General features: G+C 36.5%; 1 protein-coding gene across 4 annotated transcripts in view; it reads right to left on the reverse strand.

Moving 5' to 3' along the window:
* Positions 1-420: 420 nt before the first annotated feature.
* Ctnna2 (catenin alpha 2) overlaps positions 421-25,414 on the reverse strand; it is a 1,136,313-nt gene continuing 1,111,319 nt past the window's right edge. For 3 of the 4 annotated variants that reach the window (XM_059258006.1, XM_059258007.1, XM_059258008.1), the window contains 2 exons: positions 24,122-24,265; positions 421-1,636 (listed from right to left, as the gene is read on the reverse strand). In XM_059258006.1, the coding sequence (XP_059113989.1) occupies positions 1,349-1,636; positions 24,122-24,265 (432 nt within the window). In that variant the 3' untranslated portion in view covers positions 421-1,348. The remainder of the gene's footprint in view (positions 1,637-24,121; positions 24,266-25,414) is intronic. The other variant, XM_059258010.1, reaches the window with a different exon arrangement.

The raw sequence follows: 25,414 nt of genomic DNA on the forward strand, positions 1-25,414 counted from the left end.
CTACTCAGTTCAAAGCTGAGCAGCAACACCCAGAATATCTTTGGTGATGTGACTGAGGCCTTGTTTTTATGATTTAAAGAGGAAAACAAAGGAAGTGGATAAAATATTTTTGAAATCAGTATGAGCTTAACTTGAAATCTTACATCTCATGTTTTGGAAGTTTTGCCTAGGGCCAATCATGGCTCGGAAAAGTGAAATACAAGCATTCTCATTTCAGATTCAGTTTTGAAAGTGAGACAAAACAAATGGGCAAAATAAACCACGAAATACATATCTGGAAGAAAAATGACTGAGAGACTATATATATTTTAGTGCTGATTTGTGAAGATCAAACAAGAAGCATTGTTAAATCAATGTTTAAGGATACTCTGTGTTCATATATTACCCATGCATGTAGAGAAATGAAACACTATCCAGGTGTCAAGATTAAATGTGTTTATTTTGTGTCAGTGACTACAATGGTATATTAGATACCGGCACTCCAAGCTACACACCTATGCATTTGCCTCTAAACCTTCACACACAGTCAATCTCCATTGCGCTAACTTTCCACCATTGAGCCTTCTATGTCTAGCAAAGTCAGAGTTCAAGTTTAAAAGGAAAGAAAGGAACAGAAGGAAAGACAGTTGAGCTCCACTTTGTGTTGTCAGTGTCCGCAGATGTATCCAGGTGTCTCAAATGAATGTTTATTATCTTCAGCAGAGGGGGAAAACTGATAAGAGGAACACTAGTAATGGCACTACCAGGAAGAAAGAACAGAATACAGATTAAAGAAGCATTTGAGAAGGGACAAGTTAGTTTCTCCTCAGTTAAGAATCCACAGGATAGCATGGATACAGGACATGGAGGTTAAATTGTTCAATTTGTGGGCCACACACTTCAGCGTATTGGCTAATACATTTTTTTTTGCACCGAAACAGAAGCAGTTCAGGTTTTATGTTCTACCATTACACTTCCAGGTTTTTCACTCATGAATATACCTGCCAACCTAATGATTCTTGCATGCATTAGAGTTTGCTTTTGAAGAGTTAAGTTTATTTCCCCATCCCCCCCCACTCCCATGAACATTTCAGTGTGAACTCTTTGCCCAACTTTAAGAGAATGTTGCGAAGGACAGCTCTGTGCCACCTCAGGACAGAAATCACCTGTCCCCTCTCCAGGCTACAGATGGACCATAATTATTGATCTCATCTCATCTTACATGCAAACAGACACTGTTCTTTTAATTTCCCCATGCCAGAGGCATACAAGTCGGCAGGTATGCTTACAAAAATGGAATCAAAACGAAAAAAGAAAGAAAGGGTGGGGCAACAGAAAGAAAAGCTTTCTTGTTTTAAAGCCTATTGTCCTAGAAGGAATCCATCGCTTTGAATTCACTTAAAGCCTGCACAGGTGAAATGTGTTTCTTCTGAGAACCCCGTCGAACTCGTGTCTGGAATTCTTCAGGCTTTTCTCTCTTCACAAGGGGCTTCTTTTCAGGAGCCTTCATCTTCCAAGACACAACTGGAGAGTTGACAGCTGCTGTCCCATAGACCTTCTGGTATTTGGTTGAGGCTACATAAGATGCTTTCACCGTGAGGACAACAGCATTCATCAGGTTTTTGGCTGCCTGGATGAGTGATGTAGCACTGTCCAGCTAGAAAAGGGGAAAAATAAGATAATTGGGTCAGTGAAGGCCTCAAAGTCACAAGGCACAGGTACAGTTTCACACATCTAGGAGTGTTGTGCTTCTCCTGGTGTTGCCACACAAGCAGATTATCACAAGATAAAGTTAGCACATTATCAGCCACCTGCCTTCTCCTACCCTTGATCCCAGTTTGCTTTGCAGTACATAGTTCTCTAAAATCCCAATACAACCGAAGACCGAGTGCTATTCTTAGCATGTACATATCCTCATGGGGAACATATCTTATAAGACTCATTTACAATGGTAGCAGTTACTCAAATGTTTGAAACTTATTTGGCAGGCACTGGATACTTTTTTGAAGAAGTCACAAAGGGTTGTATTTCAGTTTCATGCCCCTACCTATGGAAGAATATTTATACATTATTTCTACTTCCTGAGCTCAGGACTGATAGAAATGAAGACACCAGCCAACACATGTTCTTTAATTATTGATACTAGACTATGCACTTCAGTATTTCTAGGTCATGAATACACCTCCTGTGAAAATATCAGCTATTGTGACATGATTTTCTGGGTTAGACAGTGTTCAGAAAGACACATCTGTCCACGTGTTCATAAACTATTTTGTATGTACTATGCACCAAACACTGTCTTAAGAATTTCGGAAGCACTTTCCCACTTAATTCTTTAAACTGCTCTATCTAGGTGTTGTCACTCATGTCACTTCATGATGACATATGTGGTTCAGGAACTTGTGTAGTTTTAAATTATGACATTCTTACAAACTGCTTCACACTGCCACCTATTGGAATGGGCAATATTTAAAAAAAAAAACTGCCATAAAAGCAGTCATCGAGGAAGTTGATGAAGGAGGATTAAGAGTTGAGGTCAGGCAGAGAATGGTAGGTGGATCCTTCTGGGTATACATACCTAGTTCTAGGCTAGGGAGGTCTATATAAGTGAGAACATCTCAAAAAAAAAAAGAAAGAAAAAGGGGGACGTACTAGGGTACATAGAGAGATCTTTGTCATAAGAAACTATAATAAATAATAAAATAATAATAGGGCTTAAAGCCCATCACCTGACCAGCAATTTTAAATTTACCTAATTTCTGCTACTGGCTAAGCCATTTGATACATACCATATTCTGGGTCATTTAGTATACAGATACTAAATGTATCTGTATACTCGGCTAGGATCAAGAATCAAACCATTTATGCTAGAAAAACTATTTCTCAGAGTCCCTATCAGGAAAGATTCTATATGTAATCTAATGAAAGAAACAAGTCATTAGCTAGACCAGCAATCTTACTCCAGCTTCAGACATGTTTAAGTATAGTAAACCATTCATCAGTTGCTTTGCAGTAAATATAAATGAAGCACGGAGTCATGCAAGATTTAGTGACTAGCAATAGCTTTAAGAAAAGAGACTGTAAACCCTATGGCTCCACCCTTCCATGTGACTGACATTCACATTGCTTCATGTCATCTCTTGAGATCAAAATGGCCACTATGTAGTAACTGGGGTCATTTAAATTTGGATCAATGCCTCTCTGATTACTTGGACAAATTCTTGCTCTCTATTCTTCATAAAAAGCAAAAAAAAAAAAAAAAAAAAAAAGGTTTTACACTGGAATAAAAATGATTGCAATCTAGTGGGTAATTATTCCATCATCTAAAAGCTTGGGGTCTGATCACTGGGAAAATATAACACTCTTTGCATATGAGTCTCTTATAATAGTAATGAATTTATGCTTTGCCATGAAAAATATCAGTAAGACTATATAATACTGTAGAAAAGAACTAGTTTGTGACTCAAAGCCACCAGTCAGTGGAAATATACTGAATTGCTGTGCAATTTAATTTAACAAAGTAGAGCAACCCATTTACTATTTCACTTTACCATCTCTGTCAGACAGTACAAGGTACATATATCCAAATAATGGCCTGGTCTGGGCTGTTTAGTTTATCCCACCTATGTTTCTAAAGCTAGCTTTAATGAGAAAATTCTAGATTATTTGATGTTAATATGAGAAAGAAGCCAAGCATGGATTACTTTAGCACTTCTCAATATAGTCTTTGGACTGCCATGTCAGCATCACCTGGGAAGTGTCTTTTTACAGGCCCAACCCAAAAATTCGTAAAAACAAATTAAAAATAAAAGTTAAAAAGCTTCCATTTTTAAAAAGAGCCTAGAAGATTCTGACAGATTTACCAAATTTTGGCAACAACTAAACTAATGAAACCCAAAGATGACAATTAGCATATTTTAGCAATTGCTTCCAGTACTTCACAATATTTGACTGAATTTCACATTTTCAGTTTTTCCCAGTATCCCTCCAAGTGGAGAGGTAAGTAATGGATGGAGACAAGGCAACATGTTGGGTCAGTTAGAATGCATCCATCATGATTTTTGTGTAAGCTAGAAAGAACATTCACCCATGACCCTCATCCTTAACTGTAATTACTTCCACATCAGTCTTTCAAGTTTCAAAAATGACTGATATTTATTCATAAAATTAGTTAATTCTATTCCATGCCATTGATAAAATAGAGAGTAAAGTTATATGCCAGGGATAATATTGCTTTTGGGGGTTATGAAAGAATTAGTAGAACAAGGCAAGATATGTCTATTATGTTATTAAATGGCTCTTGAAAAGTGAGTCTTGGGGATTTGAATGGATCTGAATAAAAAGATACAAGTAATTTGGAGATTTTTCTTTTTTTTTTTACCACAGATTCCATTTTTATATAGATGGTATCTAATTCTGCAGCAAAGCTAGAGAAACCCACCTCTTCTTCAGAACCCAACTGTCCTCCCAGCCTGATGCAGGAGTCTTGTGAATAAATCTCACATATTGGTGAGAGAAAGATGGCTCTGAGATATAAAGCCCAGTGGTTTTGCTCAAACCACCTGCTAAGGCAGATATTGGGAGAGAGACCTAGACAGCTGACTAAGAGAACTACACACAGACAATAAACTGAATCCAAAAACTTAATATAAAATGTGACTTTAAAAAAAAAGTTGAATTCCAAAAGTATATATTTTGTCCTACCCACTTTTATGACCCACTTTTATGACTTGGCTATTTTTCAGCATGGGTTATTTTTTTTTTAATTTCGAATGAATGGGTTTTGTTTATTGTTGTCCAAAAAGACTTCTAACTGAAAAGCTTTAGGTGAAATTTTAATCCCCAAAAGATATTAGAAAGAGTAAAGACATGTGGCATGATTTCTTTTAGCAGAGTTTAAGGACACCTATTTAGCATAATTACTTTCTATTTTCTGATGCTTTACTCTAACAGTGGCATTTTCAAATAAGATGAGTAAATTAACATATTTAAGTGAAGGTCTAATAATAATAACTGACATTAATTGAGCACTTATGAGGAGGTGCCTGGCATTGCCTTAGTTATGTTAATTAAATTATGTGATTCAATTTTCAAAACTTCTCAAGTAGCAATGATTGTTGCACTCATTTCATAGGCAAGTTAACTGATGTGGAGGGATTAAAATCAATTCCATCTTTTGACAAGGTTTGAAAGCCTGTGAACAGCATTACTCCCTGGAAGCACTACCTAAACTTTGGGGCCTTGTTTATCAGCTACTACCTATGGATGAAAAAGTTTCTGCTTCTCTTTACCCTGCCAGACCTGGAAGCCTGATACCTCAACTCTGAAACATCCTGGTATCATTATCATCACAGTTTTTGACTATCTCTACCTCATGTGCTCTCTAGATTTTTAACTTATTTTAAGAATCTGAATCCTCTCTGTGTTGACAATTTGACCTTGTAATGTTCCTGCCCAGTGTTGAACTGTCCCCATCAATTTTTTTACCTACATATGTTTTGCTGTCTTGGAGTCATACTTAGGGCAGCAGAGCCTGGAAAGCAACCTATGTACATTTAGTACCCAGCTCTAACTATTGGTTTAGACCTTTAAGTGGGTCTCTGCCATTATAATTAATGTTCTATGCCTTGATCTGGATCTCCTTATAATGGATTCAAAATGTGACATCATCAGCATTCCTCAAGCATTCTATATGGGTATCTCTTTCTAGTGCAAGGCCCAGCTTTTCATTAAAGACACTTCTGTTCCCCGTGGTGATCTTTGTAGGCAGTCCTTGAGCAACTGTTCATATTTTAAGCTAATTTTAAAAATATGTGCCTACATTTAACAAATCAGACCACATGACTACTTTCTCTCATTTAGATGGACAATCAGCCCTGAGAGTGGTCATGATTTCACCGCCAATGATTTCTAAGAGTAATACATGGCCCATTATAATTCCATAATGAAGATTTAAACTCGGGAAGCCTGATTTGAGAGCCCGCACTCTGGCTCACACTGACCAACCCTCATTTACTCCTCAATTCTACCGAGCTGTGCTGGACTCCTGCTCTTCCACACTTGTCCCTAGCCATAGACATTAGAATTCTCCTAATTCTGTCACTAATCTTTCAAAATATCAAAGTACTATTTTAAAAAAGGCAACAGATGTTTCCTCACATCTTGTTCTATTACAGTCCATGAAAGCGAATAAGGGTGAGTTAAGCTGTTTCTCAGGCATTTTTTTTCTGTCTGTTTCCCCTTTCCCTGCCACTGTTCCCATTCTTAACTCCACACAACTTCTATCACAAAGTCACATAGGGATAGTCTTCTGTTCACTGTCCTCATTTGTGTCTTGAATAGAGGGAAGGCCTGAATGTAATTCTTTTCTTCACTGATATTTCTGCTGCTGTCTAATTCTTTATAACTTCAGAGCTGAAAAACAGCATGAGATGTGCATGAAATGAGTTACTAGGAAACTCCTAAAATTCCAAGTCACTACTAGTGGACTATTTCATTAAAGCTGGGCTTACACTAAACATCCACCATTACAACAAAACTGAACATCAATGCATGACTCAGTCACACTCTTGAAAGCAATGCCAAAATCTTTTCCCCCTTTTCCTACATTCGTTCTCCATTTTTCCACCTACTCATTTCCCCCATGCAGTTATTTCTTCTGTGTTGTGTCAACCACTTCTCTTAAGTGATGGGTATGTAGACACAAATAGACTCAGACTCGGACTGTCAGATGTTACAGGAGATCCAGAAAAGATGACACACATTCTAAAAAGCTTAACTTTCTACAGGGAGTGCCTTAGTAGGGTGTCAGGTGTACAAGGAACCACAGAAATAAAAGATTTACTGGGAGTCATGTAGGGAGGGATAACGCAGAGAAATGGGCTTCCTGGTGGTCACAATTCCGAAAACTATTCAATGGGAAACAAGTCTCAAATTCCTATTGCCTCTGGCTTTATACTGATGTACCAAGGTAAGACAAAACATAAAAAAAAAAAATGTTGAGATGTTACAGAGCTGAATTTAATTTCTTTGTCTTATCTAACTGGAGTTATCTTAGGGACCATTAGAAATGTTGGAGTGAATCTTGGGGAGCTGGTTATGAAAAATCACATATTCTATTTATATTAATAAATCATCCTAATTTTGACATATATGCATATATAAAATGTATATTCATTTATGTTTTTTTCTTCTGTTAATCTTTTTACAAAGCAAGGGAAAATAATGCAGAATAAAATCCTAAATGTTTTCTCTCTGTACATCCAAAATTCCAATATATTTACTTAAAAATTTGCAGCATAAGACATTCAGAATTAAAAAAAATCAATATCCTTTTAATAATCCAAGACATGACATTATCAAGAAAGAGCCTATTTGAATAAAAAATAGGTTTGGTTGACTAGGGAGTCATGGGAGAACTAGCTATCCAGAACAATGGGATGCTTGTTGTAGCCAACAACAAATGAAAAAATGCTGTTTATGATTCACAATTTCCTTTAAGAAAAAAAAAACAATAAAAAGAACAATGTCTAAAAGTGCAAACTTTAAAAGGAGTGGAAAACTAACTGAACAAAAGGGGACAAAATCTCAGTCTTTCAGAATGTCATTCATAAGGGTCAGGAATGTAAGCACAGAGGACTGGAATTTCGACTGTAAACTCAGCATGCATTCATTTACAACAGCCATGTAGTTAGGACCCATTTTGAGATAATGTCTGTATTCAAATAAGATGATTAGGGGCCCCAAAAATATAATGAAACATGAAAGGGCACCCTAAGGAAATCCAAACTGTTCCCAGGTTAAAAATAGTGGGAGTGTCATGGGAATACTGGCCAAATTAAAAAAAAAAAAAGTCAAGTTCATTCAGAACCTGTTTGGGAAATATAAACACTAGGAAGGATTCTTGATGACACTGAAATGTTCAGCAGCCCAAGAAAAGTGCACTTTCATGTCAAGGCTAAAACTATTCTGTTTTCATTACCTCAACTCCAAGCTAATAACAGTGAATATAAAACTAGAAATAGCTACCACAAATATGGCAGAAGTCCATTTTAGTCACTTGCAGGATTTCTGAGTGGCTAAATAAGACAGCTTTAGTACAGAACAGGAAGGAGTTTTAGTGGCACTAGCCTACATATTTTGGGAAAAGAAATTATGATAGAAAAATTGAGAATAATTTTATTAAAAGGCAGATACTTTCAGAAAACTACAGCTGGCCTTCAGTTATATTTAAACTATTACCCGTTCCCTCCCCTGCAAAAATGTCACACATAGCTTGCTGGTGTGGGAAGATATTCTACAAGTCAGCTTTGCTGTTAGTGAATGGAAAAGCTAGAGACCTAGAGCAACAGGGTTTATTATCTGCCAAGAGGAACATTTCATATTTGTTTGCTTGTTTTTTAATAAATCCATGAGACTTTGAAGAGGTATTTGATCTCATTAGAAACCACGATACATCTAAATTTATATCAATAACACCTTTTTAAAGAAATCTCTAGCAAGTCAGGAGCAATAAATAACTCAGACAAAGATGGGGTGAAAGGGTTTAGCTATGTCCATTCTTCCCCAGCGTAAGCTGTCTCGTGATGTTTATATACTGGCAAAAGGGGGAAAAGGACATTTCTATCGTGGCAAATTATTATTCTGTTGCTCTCTCCACTCACCTCCTTAGATATCAACCATGAGACAACGTTAGCAAAGCTGGATTTCATCTGCTTAAGACAGTCTTGAATATCAAATAGTAATTTACCACTCACTTTTGCAGTCTTCAAGGCAGACATTATTAATCAATCACAGTACATTTTTTTTTTCCCTCCGAACTGGCTAAGTGACAAAGGAAGAGGCAACATATTTACTTCCCTCCTCCAAGAGTTGACATTTTGACAGAACTGTGGAAGACAGTGTTGTACCATTTACAGAATAGATAATCATCCACTATATTAGCACTCTGTCTCTGTCTCTGTCTCTGTCTCTCTGTCTCTCTCTTTATATATACATACATATATATATATATGTATTTTCTTTTTCATTTCACTACTGCTCATCAGACCGTTGACAAATACATTTTATTTAAATGACACCACATTCCCCTTTTTGTTCCAATGACTAATTTTTTTAGGAACAGATTGTACACTTCTTAGTAATGGCTCTTTGTTAGGAGTTTCCAATTAATGAAATTGTAAATGAGTATGCATAAGTATTAACAAAAGCGCAAGTTATTTTAGGGAACTATTTTTTAAATCAGGTAATAAAATCTAGCAACATGTATTAAGAAGCATTGTGTCTAAGGTAAAAATAAACATCCCTGGTTGACTGTTGTTTAACCATAATTGCAACATATCTTATAATATGCACCAATGTCTAATAGCTATCCCCTAAGGTATTGTCAACTATCACCTGAACAGTTAGTTTGTCCTAGAGTTATTCTTCTTATTTGATAACTCAGTCTTGTATAACAAATATTTTCATTTTAAGTAGGGAGTCAATTATGGTGGAAAGAAGCACAAGAGGTCTGCTGTTTTCTGTAGGGGTTCCTTGAGCTCTCCCAGAGAGGCAGCTGGTACTCTACCAACACTGAGAGCCAGTCCGGAGGAAATCTGTATGTAATGGCCAAGGATTAAATTGGCAAAGACCTTAGCAGAAAGCCCCTGCAGTCTCAGACAGGCTAAAGAAAACGTCTCCAAAGCCTGGCTGAGAGATTTGCCAGTTGGTTCCCAGGTAACTCTCCACTGGATATATTTGTGTCTTGGATTTTTAATTCATTTAGGTAGGTAGTAGTGCTTCATAGTCAGCCAGTTCACTGATTAACTGTCTTCATTTGCATTTTTTCAATTATAGGTAAGTAAACCTTGGGGACTCCCATGAAGGCTTAATTACAGTCAACAAATTTTCTAAATATGGCTTAGAGCCATTTTTTTTCTCTACCAGTAAAGGCTGAATAATTTTTGCTCAACCCAAAACAAGGGATTCTTGCTACACTTGAGATGTGTTGCCTCTTGTAAAATTAGAAGCAATTATGCCTAGGCACCTAGGAATTCTCCCACCTTTTCCTGACTTTCTTCTTTCTTTCAAGTCCCTACACCATCCCACCATATAGGACCTTACGGCCTATTGATCTCTAAAATGTTTGCTTCCACATGACAGAAGACTCATGAGGTAATAAATTCATCAAGTGAAAAAATGACCTATACATTTTCAGACACACACCATGGCAGGGAGTACTAGACACTACCTTCATGGGGTGTTAGATTTAGTGTCTCACAAGAATATACTGCACATTCATTGTTGATTGTGTCATCTCTGATCATATGTATCAGCATGATATGTCTTACAAACTTGATATCTTATAGCTACTCTTCAAAGGACCAAGGCTTCCTTTTGCCTTCCCTCTAGAGAGCATCACCACTTTCACTATCCTTTTTTCCAATGACCCCACTCCCCAAGTATCATGACAATGAGGCAGGTTAAGAGAAACTCTCCTCCCAAAGCAATGAATTCATAAGCTATGATTCAATCTGAGTTCACAATCCAATGTGACTAATAACTAACTACATGATTTTAAATGAGCTACTAAATGTAGCTCTACTTGAAAGTATTGATCTTTATACTGCTCAAGAATGTTTACTGCAGCATTGCTTGAATTAGAAAAAAGCAAGTATCTATGGTCACACTAACTGGATAAGCCATGTAACCATTCATATGACTAGATAGTTGTAATATAAATGTAAGTTCTATGTAAACACATGGAAAGATTGCCATGATAAACTATTGAGTGAAAATGGTCTGCTACTGACCACAATACAGTATAATCTAGTGTTTTCCTAGATTACTAAGTGCTAAATGTGAAAATGCCCTTTGTTCAGGGACCTATCGTGTACCAGGTCCTCAGCTCTATCTTTGGTTCTTACTATTACTATGATTTTCTATTCCCGAATCTTTTGATCCCATTTCAGTTTTTCTAACTACTCCTCCAGTCCTCACCCTCCACTTAATAATTTAAATACTTCTTTTATTCTGCTTTTACTGAAAATGCCTTAAACTATCATTAGCAGAATCTTATACTTCTCATGAATAAGAGCTAGAAAAAAGTTCAGAAAGGCAAATAGAAAACATGAAAATGTCTGCATACTTTTAGCATTATTAAATCCTTCAGAATGCAGAAGTAATCAAGAGTCAATACAGAAAACACTAAGGGTCTTAGTTTAAAACTATGGTGCCCCAAATATCTAGCAACACTTTGGGCTTGGCAGTGTCTTGAAGAAGGGGTCTACTGGGAGGGAGGTGATAGGAAGTCAATCTAGCTAAGAAACCAACATTTACAATCTAATTTCAGAAACATTAAATGAAATAACCAATGTACAATGTATTTTATAACCACCTAACATAAAATTCTAATAATTCAAGCTATATTTATTAGATATTATTTATAGTAATTTCTTCTAAAATATAGAAAGAAGGTAACGTCTTAATTAACTCACTCCAAAACTTATTAAGATCCATGCCTTCTTACCTAATAACTGTCAATCAGTGAAGACCATGATCTCAAGGCATGGCTTATTTTCATAAAAACACAAAACAATGGACTCCCTGGATCCTTTCCTAAATCAATAAATATGTTTGGCTACAAAGTAGGTTACAAATGTGTAATTAATTGTTCATCTTTAATTACACTTTGAGCCATTGGACCTAGCACTTATCATCATCTCCAGCTGAGACTAACCTTGCCTCAATATTGTTTAAAGAACCTTGAAAATCTCATCAAATGAAGTCTCATTAATATCTTTCTACCGTTATTTCCTACTGGTAACACTTATTATATTACCCACATAAGGTAGGAAAGAGAAAATAACAAGGGGAGGTGTAATTTTTTTTTTTAAATTCAAGATCATTAAATGTCAAAACTAGGGAACTGCATCTTTTTGCTGGCCTGTACACATCAGAGGCAAGGATAGTTGGCATGCACTGACCTTAATACCCTATTTGCATAGTCCAGCAGACTTCCCCTCTATAATGGACATGGTCTGAGACTTCCTCTGCTGTATGCACTGTAGGCCTTCTGTCCATACAAGTACTCTTGCAGGGCAGTCTCTGCTGGATTCATGTCAGCTCTTAATTGCACTTAACAAAACCTTCCTTATTTGTGGTTTTGTTCCTATCAGTTTCCATGACTCAAAGACAATTTTGGTCTGGAATTACTAAATAGACTGTTCTAGAACTAAAGCATCTTAAGTATTAAATTTTGCACTGTTCTTGGTAGCATGATAAAATCTTGTACCATTTCTTTTCTCAGTAAATGAATCAAGCCTTTGTCCAGTAGTCACTTCATAGGTAAGATTGATGACTATACCACATAGAGCTCCTTATTCCCAGGTTTCAGGTATCCACTTGGGACATCTCTGCTTTGTCTGTCATTCAGTGAGAATACGGTATATTAATTATCATTTTTCTCCAATGGAATAATTATCTTCTTATATAATTCATGAGTAATGATCTCTTACATAAAATATTTTTAAAGACTAAGTGAAACACTAGACACATCTATAGCTGTATAAAATAATTCAGTACATTAACTCAAATTTTCAATTTTTTTCATTATAGAAATGAGAAGTATGACAAAAAAAAGTCCCATAATTCAAGTGTTCAGAAGAAGCCCTCGGTGTAATGCATGGTTTAAAATTCAGTAATTTTAATTAAATTAGTTTTAAATTTGAGCAGCTGATCCATCGCTTTCCACAACTGGACACACTTTTCTGTCTATTTTTAGTAGGCAGAAAAATTTCCTACAAACAATTCTTCCACTCTAGTCACTGGTTTTCCACTGGGAACTGTCACCCCAACCACTTCCATGGGATGACTATGTGCACCTGCCACAGGTTTAGATACGGACTTCACCTTGACCTAGGAATACAATTTGGTGGAGCTGCAACCATAAATTCACTTCATTTCTATATCTATTCCATTTCAGATTCTTGAGTTACCTTTTCAAAGATCCTTTGGTGTTTAGAGAACCACCTAATCGTTCTCAGATCTTTTCTTATCAACTTTTCCCCATTTTTTCAAGCTAGTAGAAGCTCCATGAATCACTCCACCCCTACTTAAAACTCACTCCTCCCACAGACCGCTCCCTCTCAGACAGTAGCCCTTCCCTTCTTCATATCACTCAGATGAAGCATCCTGAGTTGTGTGCTGCATTTTGTTCTCTGACACAGCATCTCATCTTCCATCATCTCCTGTCCTCACAACTTTAATACACTTGCTACTGGACCTCATCTCACCTTCTGCCCTCTGGTCGCTCAAGCCAACTCTTCAGACATCATCGCTAGTTTTTTGTTTGTTTGTTTGTTTTTCCCATACTTCCTCCTAGCCACTCTCCTTGCTTCCTACCCTGCCCACTCTACTACTCAAATAAAATCCAGAACGATTCTCTCAAACGAACTCAGCCTGTCCCTTCTCTCATCAACTTCTTCCAGTGGCTCTCTATCTCAGTCTCAACCTCTATCTCAATCAAATTCAAAGCAAATTCCAATTGGCATCATGATGAAAGCTAACTAAAAATAGTCTCCAAATTTCGATACACTCCCACCCCAGTGGCCTCAGTCTGTTTTCTTCTTCTTTCCCTTATAAATACTTTCCATAGTCCTGTCAGCTAATCCATACTTTATCTTATTCATACTTCCCTACCCACCTGCTCTTCTCTACACACCTCCAACAGGCTCTTATTGAATTACTGTGACATTAAAGTCTTGGAAATTGAAGTGTAAAGACACACATGAAATTAAAACGCAGTGAGTAGGCTAGTACACATTCCTTCTACACAATCATCCTCCCAGGAAAGTAGAACCAAAGGCATGAGTCTGTTAGAAGAGTAGAAATGGTTCATAATTGACAAAGCAAATGAGCCAAACTGCTATATAAACTGACTATATGACCTCTTCCATCACTGAACTTTGAGTAGATTTCAAAGCCAGCCTTCTTGTCTATAAAATATTTTATAAATAAAAGACTATCTATTCTATTCAGAGCACTAATGTCAACAAGGCACTGAGGTGTGGTTGCTAGACATGTTTGCATCACATAAATTCTCTCAGATCTTTAAAACAAGTACATAAGAGCATCCCTTTCTCCACATATGAGGAAACAGAAATAGAGAAAATTTAACATTTTGTGATTGGGGGGGCGGTTATGCCACTGTGACAGTCTTCTTTGAAGAGGGAAATTTACTACAAGATTCTCCTACTCTACTCTCTAGCATTCTGAGTGTGGTAATAGTAATCTTGTAAACACACCACTGTAACATTCTAATAGCTCACAAGCATGAGTCACGGGACCAAGAAGTCATCAGGATCACACAAAGGAAGACAACCCACACAAATACCAGCTTTGCCATCATGATTCATGATAGCTGTTCACTGACTGAGTGGTGGGGACATCATCCACTGGCTCTGATTGCCTTTCCACCAACTACAATGCTCCAAAAGAGCCTCTCCATAGTCAAAGGAGACTTGATTAATAACAACTTCTAATTTTTCTCTTCTGAAGATTTCTACATAAAAGACACTCCTAAACTGTGCTCACATTTCATAAAACACAAAATTATCCATGAGATAAACTATCTCTGTATCATTTACTGCCTTTAAAAAAATGGAGCAGTCACTACTGTAAGTTTCTATTTCTTCAAGTGTAAAATGAATTTAATAACAATGTTTTTCAAAGGGTATTATGAGGTCTGAGTAAAAAATGAAAGAAGCTTAAAACACATTTTTGAAGTTTGAAACAAGTGTGTGGCTATAAATGATTATTATATAAGCTTTCATAAATTTTGGAATAGCTGGATGCCACTGCCCTAAGAAACCTGTATGGTAGCAGGTATTCCAACAGATGACTCAAGCAGCTAGTTATCATCAGTACTGGCAAGATAAGGAAAAAGATTTTCCATAGAAGATGAGTCTCCACCTGGGCCCCAATTACATGGTGGCCTAGTTCTAATCTTAACTTTTTATTTTGCTGAATACTCAAAGAAAAATGGTCTTCAGAGGAGGCTCTACAGGAAACATGTTTTAAGGGGTCGAAAAGAGACAGACAAATTCTAAGAATAAATTGAAGGGAAGTCATGCCTTCCACATGAACTAGCAGCTCATCCACTAATATTCCTTTGATGACTCCATCTCTATTCTGCTGCATTTCTTCCTCCAATCAGATGGAGAGCTATTTATTTGCTGTTTTGTACTTGAAAGCTTTGTGGGTCCTGTCTCCATAGCTACCATTGTGGATCCTTAAGTACAGGTACTGTTTTGCCCCTTCCTGATGTGTTTTCCACAAGGGCTCCCAATACATGAAGCACATTGGGATTAGGTATTGGTGATAGTGGGATAAGTGGCACTCAGCTCAGTGATGGATTCTTAGTTGAGGCTTCTCTTTAAACTGAAGTATGAGATATGCCTATTGAAAACTAAAAATTGATGAGTATTCTCTTTGCTGGGTTATACACTTTTAGATATCTCCCCAATTTGGCATATGCCCTGTGACCAAACTTATTAGACTTTTTCTGAGTTAATTCTAATTTTTTAAAAAGTAACACCAAGTTTAGCTTCACTTTCTCATCAGTAGGGAAAAGAAAAGAGGAACTTACAAGAGGAAAGACAATCATCTGAGATGCCCTTTGTCCTTGTGAATCATGCCTTTAGCAATGCACCACAGTTCTAAATGCCTTTAACTAAGAGAAGACATAAAGGGCATATAAGGTGGTTCTCTTTAGAAGCCAGGATGCTTCCTCATACAGGTGCCTGCCAGGGCTTGGCCTAGTTTGGAAACCTTCTAGTCCTGTTCTCCTGCAGTGAATGCACTTTATTGAAAATGTAGCAAAAACACCTGAGGGTTCCCTTCCATCTAAAACTGCAAGTATTTTTGGTTCAACAAAGGACCTCTATGGATGGACAACATATTGTCTGTGCTCTCTCAAAAGAGACTGAGCTACACAAGAAACTTTCATAATTCACAGCTTAAAGGGAACAGAATCCTCAAAAGACAGGAAATGCATAACAGTATTGCCAAAAATCAGAGAAAAATATATCAGAGTTTCTGTTGAAAAGAAGCTTGAAACCTATGAACTGGAAAACTTATTGTGGGAAAATACTACTTAATTTTAAGGTGACAACAACTGTTAACCCAGGAACAAAGATAAACATTAAAGATTTGCAGATTGATTTTAGCATGGGCAAGATGGTGCATCATACTACATTTAATATTGACATGGAAATTTCCCCAAGGCCAACTTTTTTTCTTGGATTTCCTGTGAGTCTAGCCTTGACAAAGTTAAATCACCTACATATGTATTACAAGACTTAAGGTAATCTCATTTTTTTCCCAAGAGACAAAAATGCCAAGGCTACAGTTTAGTATATCACTCTTGATACATCACTGAGTGGTGTCTTATATCTGGGGTTATATCTACAAGGGCACTCCAACTTTATTATAATTCTTAGCTATGAAACATATTTAGTGCTTGACAATAACCCCATGGTTTCAAGGCTCACCTGGTACAAACTTATATACTATAGAATTTATTGATTATAAATATCTCAAAAAGAACTCCACTAGAAAATTAAATTCCAACATGATCATTAGCCTAATGCACTAGATATTCTTGATAAAATAATATTTTAAGGAAGGAACATAGCCTATCTCTTTCCCCTTTTTTTTCCATCTTAAAAATATATTTATCTATTCCCACTATATCAAGATTTCAAAGTGTACAGAATGAACAAAGTGCTATGATAATTCCATTGTTTTCACAGTACTTTGAAAATTAAATAAATTACCTGAATCAGAACATTGAGGATAGAAACTTGCAAGTTTAAATGTCATGAACACAATGGAATTTTTTTAAAAAACTCCTTGTTCATACAAAGTAATAAATTTAAGTCATTTTTGCCCTGTTTAAATTTTTTTCTCTAAATTTAACCATTCAAATAATAGTCTTTGGGAACAAGAATTCCTGTATCTGTTAGCTAAGGGGAATCTGTTACAAGTAGGAAGGAGATAAGGTGATCAATAAACAACCACTCCAATAGGTCCTTAACAGTCTTTCTCTTAGGAAAGTACACCTCCATGCCCTGGTGCCAGGCTAACACTGAGGGGCAGAAATTGAATCTTGAAGCACAGCATCTGCCATTTTCTGCCCTTTCAAAGAGAAGGAATACAAGAAGCTCCATCTCAAAGGGTATGTATATTCTGAGCGAAAGATCAAGATGGCAACTAGTTCTATAGTGCTCTTCCAGAGGTAATTTTGTTGACTCAAATACAGTCACGTATCACTGACTAGAGATGAGTGGTTCCTATAGATATCCAGTAGGGGAATTCAGAGATGGCTTAATACTCTACACTGGCAAACCACAACAACCTTCACAGAAAAGGGTTATCTGGACTACTCCAGACTTAGTAAATTGAAAAAAAAAATAAGAGTCTTCCTATTTAGGAGTCTCAGACTGCCTTTACATCCTAGGAATGTCTTACCTTAACCAATAAGGCTGTCCCTTCTCTTCTTTCTAGAGTCCAAATCCATCTATATCAGAAACCTTTATGAATTGGATACTGATCCATATTTGTTTTTCAAACTTCAGTTTCAGAATGGTAGAAGCAAAAATATGAGCATCTCCTACTTTAATAGCTAATTGTTGCTTCTATATTCTCAAATGTGAAAATCAATACTATTCTCTTTTGTCTGAGTAATTGTTTTCCCTGATTTCATCCATCACCTCTCCATATGATTCCTCTAAACTCGCAATGATGCACTATCTGTATGAGGCAGAGCCCTGGACTGGTTGCTCAGCTCTTTGAATGTCCAAAAGCTTGACTGGGTCAGACATGATGAAAGGGAACAAGAGGGTATCTATGATATCAAAAAAGCTGTAGTGTCTCTTTGGAAGGAACAAAAGTGGAGCATCTCTCAAGTGTCCGTTCTTCCTGTCTTTGAGCACTTCCCTAGCTTTGTGCACAGACTGATGGGTGTAGGGTAACAGCTGTTATCCATGAAGGGAAAATAGAGAAGAAATTTAACACTTCTAATTGATTGTTGATTCAAACATATAGTTATGCAACTAATATTTTTAATACAGACCATCTAGGTCACATTTCATTTTAGGAGCATAAACACATGAATTTTTTCCTAGTTAAGATGAGAATGCTAATGTGCACATTTTTCAAAGTCTTTCACTTAAAGTCATCAAACAGCTCTGTCAATACTATTCTAGAAATATACTTCTCTGAATTGTTTTTTCTCTATTTCTTCTCAACATTCTCTTCTTCCCTCCCCATCTCACACACCCACATAAATGCACATCTCTTCACAACTTTGGAGACATAGAGCCACTTAGTTTTGTTCTGCCTGAACTTTTCATGTTGGGACAGGACAAACAAAATATGCAAGACCACTTCTCAGATCTCTACTGTCCCACCCTCTTCCTTTAAGTTCATCATTTACTAATTCCTTAGACTTACTAACCATCATTCTGATAACGTTATTCCTCATGCTTAGCCAAGGTTTAAATGGACTATTTGATGGATAGTCTTACATTACTGCTTCAGTTTGAAAGTGAAATGTCCCACTCAGGCTCATGCATCAGTGGTTTAGCTGTCAGATGATAGCTTTGAGGAAATGATTAGAATCCTAAGGGCACTGACCTAATTGATGGATTGATCCTTTGATGGATTTATAATATGGTGGCATTATTGGGAAATGACAAACAGTAGGAAGACAGGTCTAGGTGGAAGAAAGCCCCAGGGGGCTTGTCAAAGAGGCTGCCTCCCTGTCTCTTAAGGTAAGTAGCCTTTGTCATATGCTTCCACTGCCATTATCTTCTGCCTCAGTCTGGGTCTAGAAACAAGCAGTCAAGTGACCACAGCTGAACAATCCAAAACAGTGAGCCAAAACAAGTAAATCCACCCTTAAATTGGTCTTTCAAGGCATTTTAGTTGCAGCTATGAAAACCTAACTAACAAGGTTACCATTAACTCTCTAAATTCTTAACTCCTAATGTTCAATTTTTTCCCCTCTGAAACTTCTTCCAAGAACAGAAAGATGAGTCAGTTTGTTACTTTGCAGACTTTGAAACAGAGGTGTGAAAATGAATCACCTGGTGTATGTTAAGAAGTTGGTAGTTAATTAGATATTCCAAGATCCTACTCTCTATCATCTTTATTCAAAAGGTCTGCAATTTAGCCTAGCTTCTGCATTTTCATAGCCTCCTTTTACCCCTATGCTGGTTTTTTCATGCAGATGTTCTGGTCATTGCAAAAGAAAAAAGAACACTACTGAATAATAGTAGTAATAAGACAAACACATTCTACCTTTCTCTGACATTTTCAGGTCCAATCAGCCTAAAATGTACATATACATGAATAGTAAGATTTTTCAGGTTTCCTCTTTGGGGATATTATACTTTCTCTTCTCCCTGGAAAACTCTTATTCCATGGAGGTTCTATATCTACAAAGAATGTATATGTATGTGTGAGTAAATTAGACATATACATGACACTTTCTTTTGACTCTTTTTCCCTTTCTATGTAGATATTCAAATTACCTTGTATTATATTTTGTTCGGGGAGAATGTTGTAATATATCATAGTTACTTGTTTTAGACACTTTTTTTCCATGATAATTTCATTTGTGTATCGATACTACATCAAACAATAGACATCATATTATATATTCAGTATGTGTTGATTTACAGATCTGATTATTTCTAGAATACTCTATAAGTATGCTTGCTTGGACCTGAGTAAAGAGAACAATGTCAACTTTCTTTTGGGAAAAGCAGTTCTAATATCACTACCATCCTTTAATGATCTATAATGTCTTTGAAAAATAATTCAAGTTTCATTTGACCTTTGTATTGAACAATTAGTTCCATCAGAATATTTTCTCTTGGAAAGCTGTTTTTCATCCCTAAACTTCAGTGTTCTCACATAGTCAAGTTTAGCCTGTGGGGGGAAAAAATGACTTCCTGAGATAATAAAATCTAAAAGGTAATTTTGATGTCACATTAAGAAACTAAGAAGCATTTCACAGAATGGAGTGAGCCAAATCTTTATTTAGTTACAAGGCCCGGAGAATCTGGAAAAGGGGATAGGCTGCAGGGTAGTTCTATTCATGGAGATCAAGACTGTTAGAAAGGTCAAAATAATAACTTGGATGGATTTCGATGACAAGAAAGTGAGGCAGAGTACACACTACAAATCATCACTGAGTTTCTATCACAGAGGCTTTTGGATAAGTTTTTGTTTATCCATATGTGTAAATCAGACCTAAACCACTAATCTCCTCCCAAGGGTATCAGGAAGAAGACTTACATAATGACACACAGTTTTACTTAGTATTTAAACATTATCAACTGTGGCTTTTCTAGGGCAGAGAATATGCCATGATTCTTGCTTCTCTTTCCCTTCCAAAACCATCTTATGACACAGATTCTCATTGGCTGGTGGGCATTTCCATCACCATCTAACAGTTCTAAAGCTGCCACAGATGTCTCCAGAAAAACATTCCCTTTCCATTTTCACCTGAGAATCAGTTAGCTTTGGGGCTATTCCCTTTTCCTTCAACTGACTTCCACATATGTGGCTAGGCATGGTCACATGAAATTCTGTATAACCCAGGAAATGGCTATCTAGTTTTATCTTCATCAAAAACAACTACAGTCCATTCACTTGTGGGCTTCTTAATTTCTCCAAAGAAGTAAAATGTGTTGTAAAATAAACATATAATTAAGTCAGAAATGATTCAGGAAAAGTACAAGACTATCAGGAGTGACTAATTTTGATGTAAAACATATCTGAATACACGTTATCCTCAAGTCCATTAACATTTCTTTGATCTTGAAGACCTACATACTTATCTGGCATCCTCTTGTACAAAAACACAAATATACAAAAACACAGACAGCAATACTACTAAGGCCAATCACCTCCATTTCTCACAGCCATTCCATAACATTTGATTCTATGAGCTTGTTGCTCCCCCTAAACAAGTTAGTCTAAAGGTAGTTCCAGAGACAGCAAATTGTAGAAATTTATATAACATTAGGAAATGAAGATACTTATACTAGATAAGGACCTAAACTAGGTCCTTAGCTTAAAAGGTCACAGGGATATTTCTTAGTTACTTGAGCACTTACTGTGTTAATTTCTAAGTTATCACTTGGCAAGTGTTTAGAGTTCCCAAGAGTTGCACATTCCTCAAGACCCAGATGAATAATCATTTTATCTCCTATATAGCTCATAGCTTAGTACCTGTCAATTCTCTACTCATCAATACTTATCCATAACATATGGGTGTTCCTAAAATATTGCACATGTAACCTTGAACTTCAGAGTCTTCAATGACAATTATTTTTGTGAAGCATCTAGTAGATATATTTTTAATGTCAAACAATTTTTAACCATAAAAATATAAAAATACCGAGTTCTAAACAAATCAGTCTTTCAAAACAGCACAGCCAGTTATCATGGTACTACTTCTCCTTACATTTCCGTTCATTCAGAATTAAGTGTGTTATAGAGAACAAGTTAATCAAATGATGATTACATGCCAAAGAACATGGACTATTCATATATAGTATTAACCAAAAACAGTACACCAGATGGAGGATATATTTTAAAATCTATTTTTGAATGAACTTGTTAAAGGATTGAAGATATGTCCAGTGTAAAAACTGTATTTTTTTTCAACTATTCAGTCCTCTTTTTAGCTATCTTTTTTTTTTCAAAAATCATAAAAATATAGAACTTTTGGGTCTATATTCATGAGACTACATCCTTTATAGACCATATACCTACTTCATAGTTAAGAAAAAGCAGATGCCCAAAGAATCTAAATCATTGACTTTGGATAAACCTAACCAGTCAATGACAGGAAGAGGATCAGCATATCAATTATTTATAAATCGTAATCAAATACAGCTGCTGTTACAATCCACCATCTCCTTTAGAATATATTATATGTGTGCATTTATAAATTATAATTTTAATACATACAAAGTACATTTAAAAAACACTGAACACCACTGTCGATGGAACATGCACATGAAAATCAACAAGTGCATGCATGAGACATTCCATGGTAGACTTTCTGAGTTGGCACAAGCGTACAACACAACCACTCTCAACTCACGAAGTTTAAAGATGATTGTGTTCCAAGAGTTTGGAAAAATATTGCCATTTCTTACCTGACAGCTGTGTGTGTGGGGGGGTTGATAAAAGACATTAACAACTTGAGCTATGAGTAGACATCACATTTCCTACTACTGAAAACATTGGTCCTACCTGGGATTTAGGGGTATAATGCTTTTAATGAGAGGTAGATAAGAGATTTGAAAGGGAATAACCAAACATGTAAGATGTTAGCATTCTCACGTGCATTGTAACATTAGCTTGAATGCTAGTGAATACCACGCAAAATCTTCCTGTTGGCTAGAGTGGCCCTATTTTTCTTTACCTGGTCTAAAATATCTAAAATTATAGTTGGTCTTTTAGACTGGGCATCTAAGAGAGAAATTAATTCTAGAAGCACCACCCCTCCAGGTCCCAAATTCCCAGTACCAAAATGATCCAGTGCTTACTAAAATATAAAGTTCTACAAATCTGGTATAAGAAATACAAGTTCTGAATAAAACAGAAAACAGAAAAACTATTAGTGAGAACCATGTCTTTATGAGGTTGTGGATATGGATCAATGTTAAAGTACTTCCTGAGTAGGACAAAAGCCCTAGGATCAATCTCTAGCAACACATTAAACTTGGTTTGGTGGTGCACATCTATAATCCTAGCACTCAGGAGATGGAGGATAAGAAATTCAAAGTTATTCTCATCTACATAACAACTTGGATGCCACCCAAATATATGTGAGACCTTGTTTCAAAAATAAACACAAAGCAAAACAAAAAAAAGATCTCCATTCAAACTGTCCACATGTTCTACCACAAATGTGCATAAATAAATGCCTAATTAAGGCTCTATACTTTGAAAAACATAAATGATAGCCTCTTTGCATATTTCATAATTCTCATAGTCCATATCTAAATGTGGCCACCTCATTTCAACAGGGACCCATGTTCTGATGTTCAATTGTAAGAAAAGAAAGAAAGAAGGAAAGAAAGAAAGAAGGAAAGAAAAAAAGAAGGAAAGAAAGAAAGAAAGAAAAAAAGAAAGAAAGTCCTAGTCCTTCCATATTCCCTGAAAGGTGTAACTGCATTCATGATCCCTTTTTGCCCTCTCAGACTAAAGCTTCCAGCTCCAGCATTTTAATAAGTACCCAGGAAAAAACAAGGAAAGAAGCCAAGAGAAAGGCTCATTCTACTTCATTTTTTCCTCTCTAAACAGTAAGACATATAAAGTGCTAATCAGCAACAGAAACTCAAAGAACAGCAGCTTTCCACATGTCTTCACTAAGTGACCCAATAAAAACAGCAGTGTTACAACACTGAACAGCAACAATAACATACAAAAACGATAGTATATTTGTTTGTGACACTTTAAAAATGGCATGCCCTAAACTTGCAAGAGTGGCGACTTTTTTCATTAAAAAGTCAAATTTGTCATGGCATTAGGAAGCTTTCCTCTTTTTTTAAAAAAACAAAAACAAAAAACAAACAAAAAAACAAAAAAAACCCTAAATCAAGCATGTTGAAAATACAGTTTGTTTGCTTTGTTACCCCCCATGATTTTAGAAGTGTTGAAAAGTCTCAGGGCCAACATCAATAAAGGACATTGCATGGCCCTGCAATACTCTTTAAAGACAAATAATCAGCATATCCTCTTGGCTAACTCTTTTCAGGGGAGTACTCAGAGATTGTAGGGTAGGTGCATCACGCATTACGTACTTTCAGTCCTGATGGGAAGAAAGACTGAAATGCAATGATAACACTATGTGTGCTTCTCAAGTTTGGATCACAGTTGAAGTTTATCTCTGCTCAGATTCCTAACCCTTCTCAAAAACAAACAGGGCCTTTGCCCAAAGTTGATTAGGTAAAGAGTGTTTCAGCTTGCATATGTTCATTTGCCTGGAATTCTAGCCCATCCGTACCCCCACCCGCTCTTCAGAATTAATAATTACAACAAAGATATTAGATTATAAAGTGAAGTTACTTACCATGGAGGAGTCACTGCTTCCACTCCCGATTGGAGCTCCCTCAGCACAGGTTGGGAGGTGGGTAGAAAGTTGACTAGCCCTGCCCCCATCTATGACATCACAATCTACCTCATAAAAGGTAGTGAAAGTGCTCTGAACTCCTGTCTGATTTCCGAGAGATACAGAAAAGAGAAAGTGAGAGAGAGAGCAAGAGAAAAAAAAATCCCGTATCCTACTTGGGAGGGAGTTGGGGAAGTGGAAGAGGGAACAGGGAATTACCTAGGAGAAAGAGGTTATGAAGGAATTAGGTGTTGAAAGAGATTATGTGCCGGCCTTCTTGACATTAAGCAGCCAGTCATTCAGATTCCTCTTTAGGTATCCAACAGATAAAGGGACCATCTGGGAGAAGGATGAAGAAGCACCCTCCTTTGCCCAGCACTGTTAGGGATAGTTATATGGGCTCAAAAGGAATGACTCCTTTATTAAAAGCATTGAACATTGCCAAGAGAGAAAGCAAGGGCTATCTGTAACTCTTAAAGCCTGGAACAAAATGTGGGGGTTCCAGGTGCCTTGCTTGGAGGTTCTAGTGTCCTGGTATGTGAGACTGGTCAAAAACTTGACCTTTGTACATAACCCAGCATGTGGTATAAAAGGGATACTTACCTCATTCATTGGGGAGTATTTATTGTGTAACTGCAAATTTTTATGATTGATTTTGGAACCCAAGAGGGGTTGTGTGAATGGCATGATTGAAAAGATAAGCCAATAACCAATGCCCATTTCTACCTTTAGAATTCTTAAATTTTCTCAATGTATGTTGTTCTGAAAATCTTGTTTGCTTTTAGAAAATGTTTTCCATAGGTACCAGTTATACTATGTATCTTCACTGGGTCTGTAAAGCTCATGTTCTTATAGTCCCCCAAACCTCTGTACTTTCATACTCAGAGGTCAAGTTTATATGACCCAGAGGCTAACTGCCTGACCAATTATTCTTGGAATAAACAACTCCAGTCTTTTAGGCAGAACTTTAATATCTGAGTCCAGTTTTTTCTCAGTCAAGATGCAGCAATGTATAATATAGAGAACTATGATGGTTCTTTTCAAGAGATGGCTTACAATATAAAAATGTGAAATGCGACAAGTTATGAAGTAAGAACTATGGTAAAGAAAATAATTGGTACCGAAGAGCAGTTTGTGTATCATGTAGAAGCCAGAGCTGCTTCTGTATAGTGCAGTGTTTCTCAACCTGTGGGTCATGACCTTTTTACAGGTTGCATATCAGATATCCTGCCTATTAAATATTTACATTATGAT

The sequence above is a fragment of the Peromyscus eremicus genome, chromosome 3, assembly GCF_949786415.1.
Source record: "Peromyscus eremicus chromosome 3, PerEre_H2_v1, whole genome shotgun sequence".
Classification (NCBI taxonomy): domain Eukaryota; kingdom Metazoa; phylum Chordata; class Mammalia; order Rodentia; family Cricetidae; genus Peromyscus; species Peromyscus eremicus.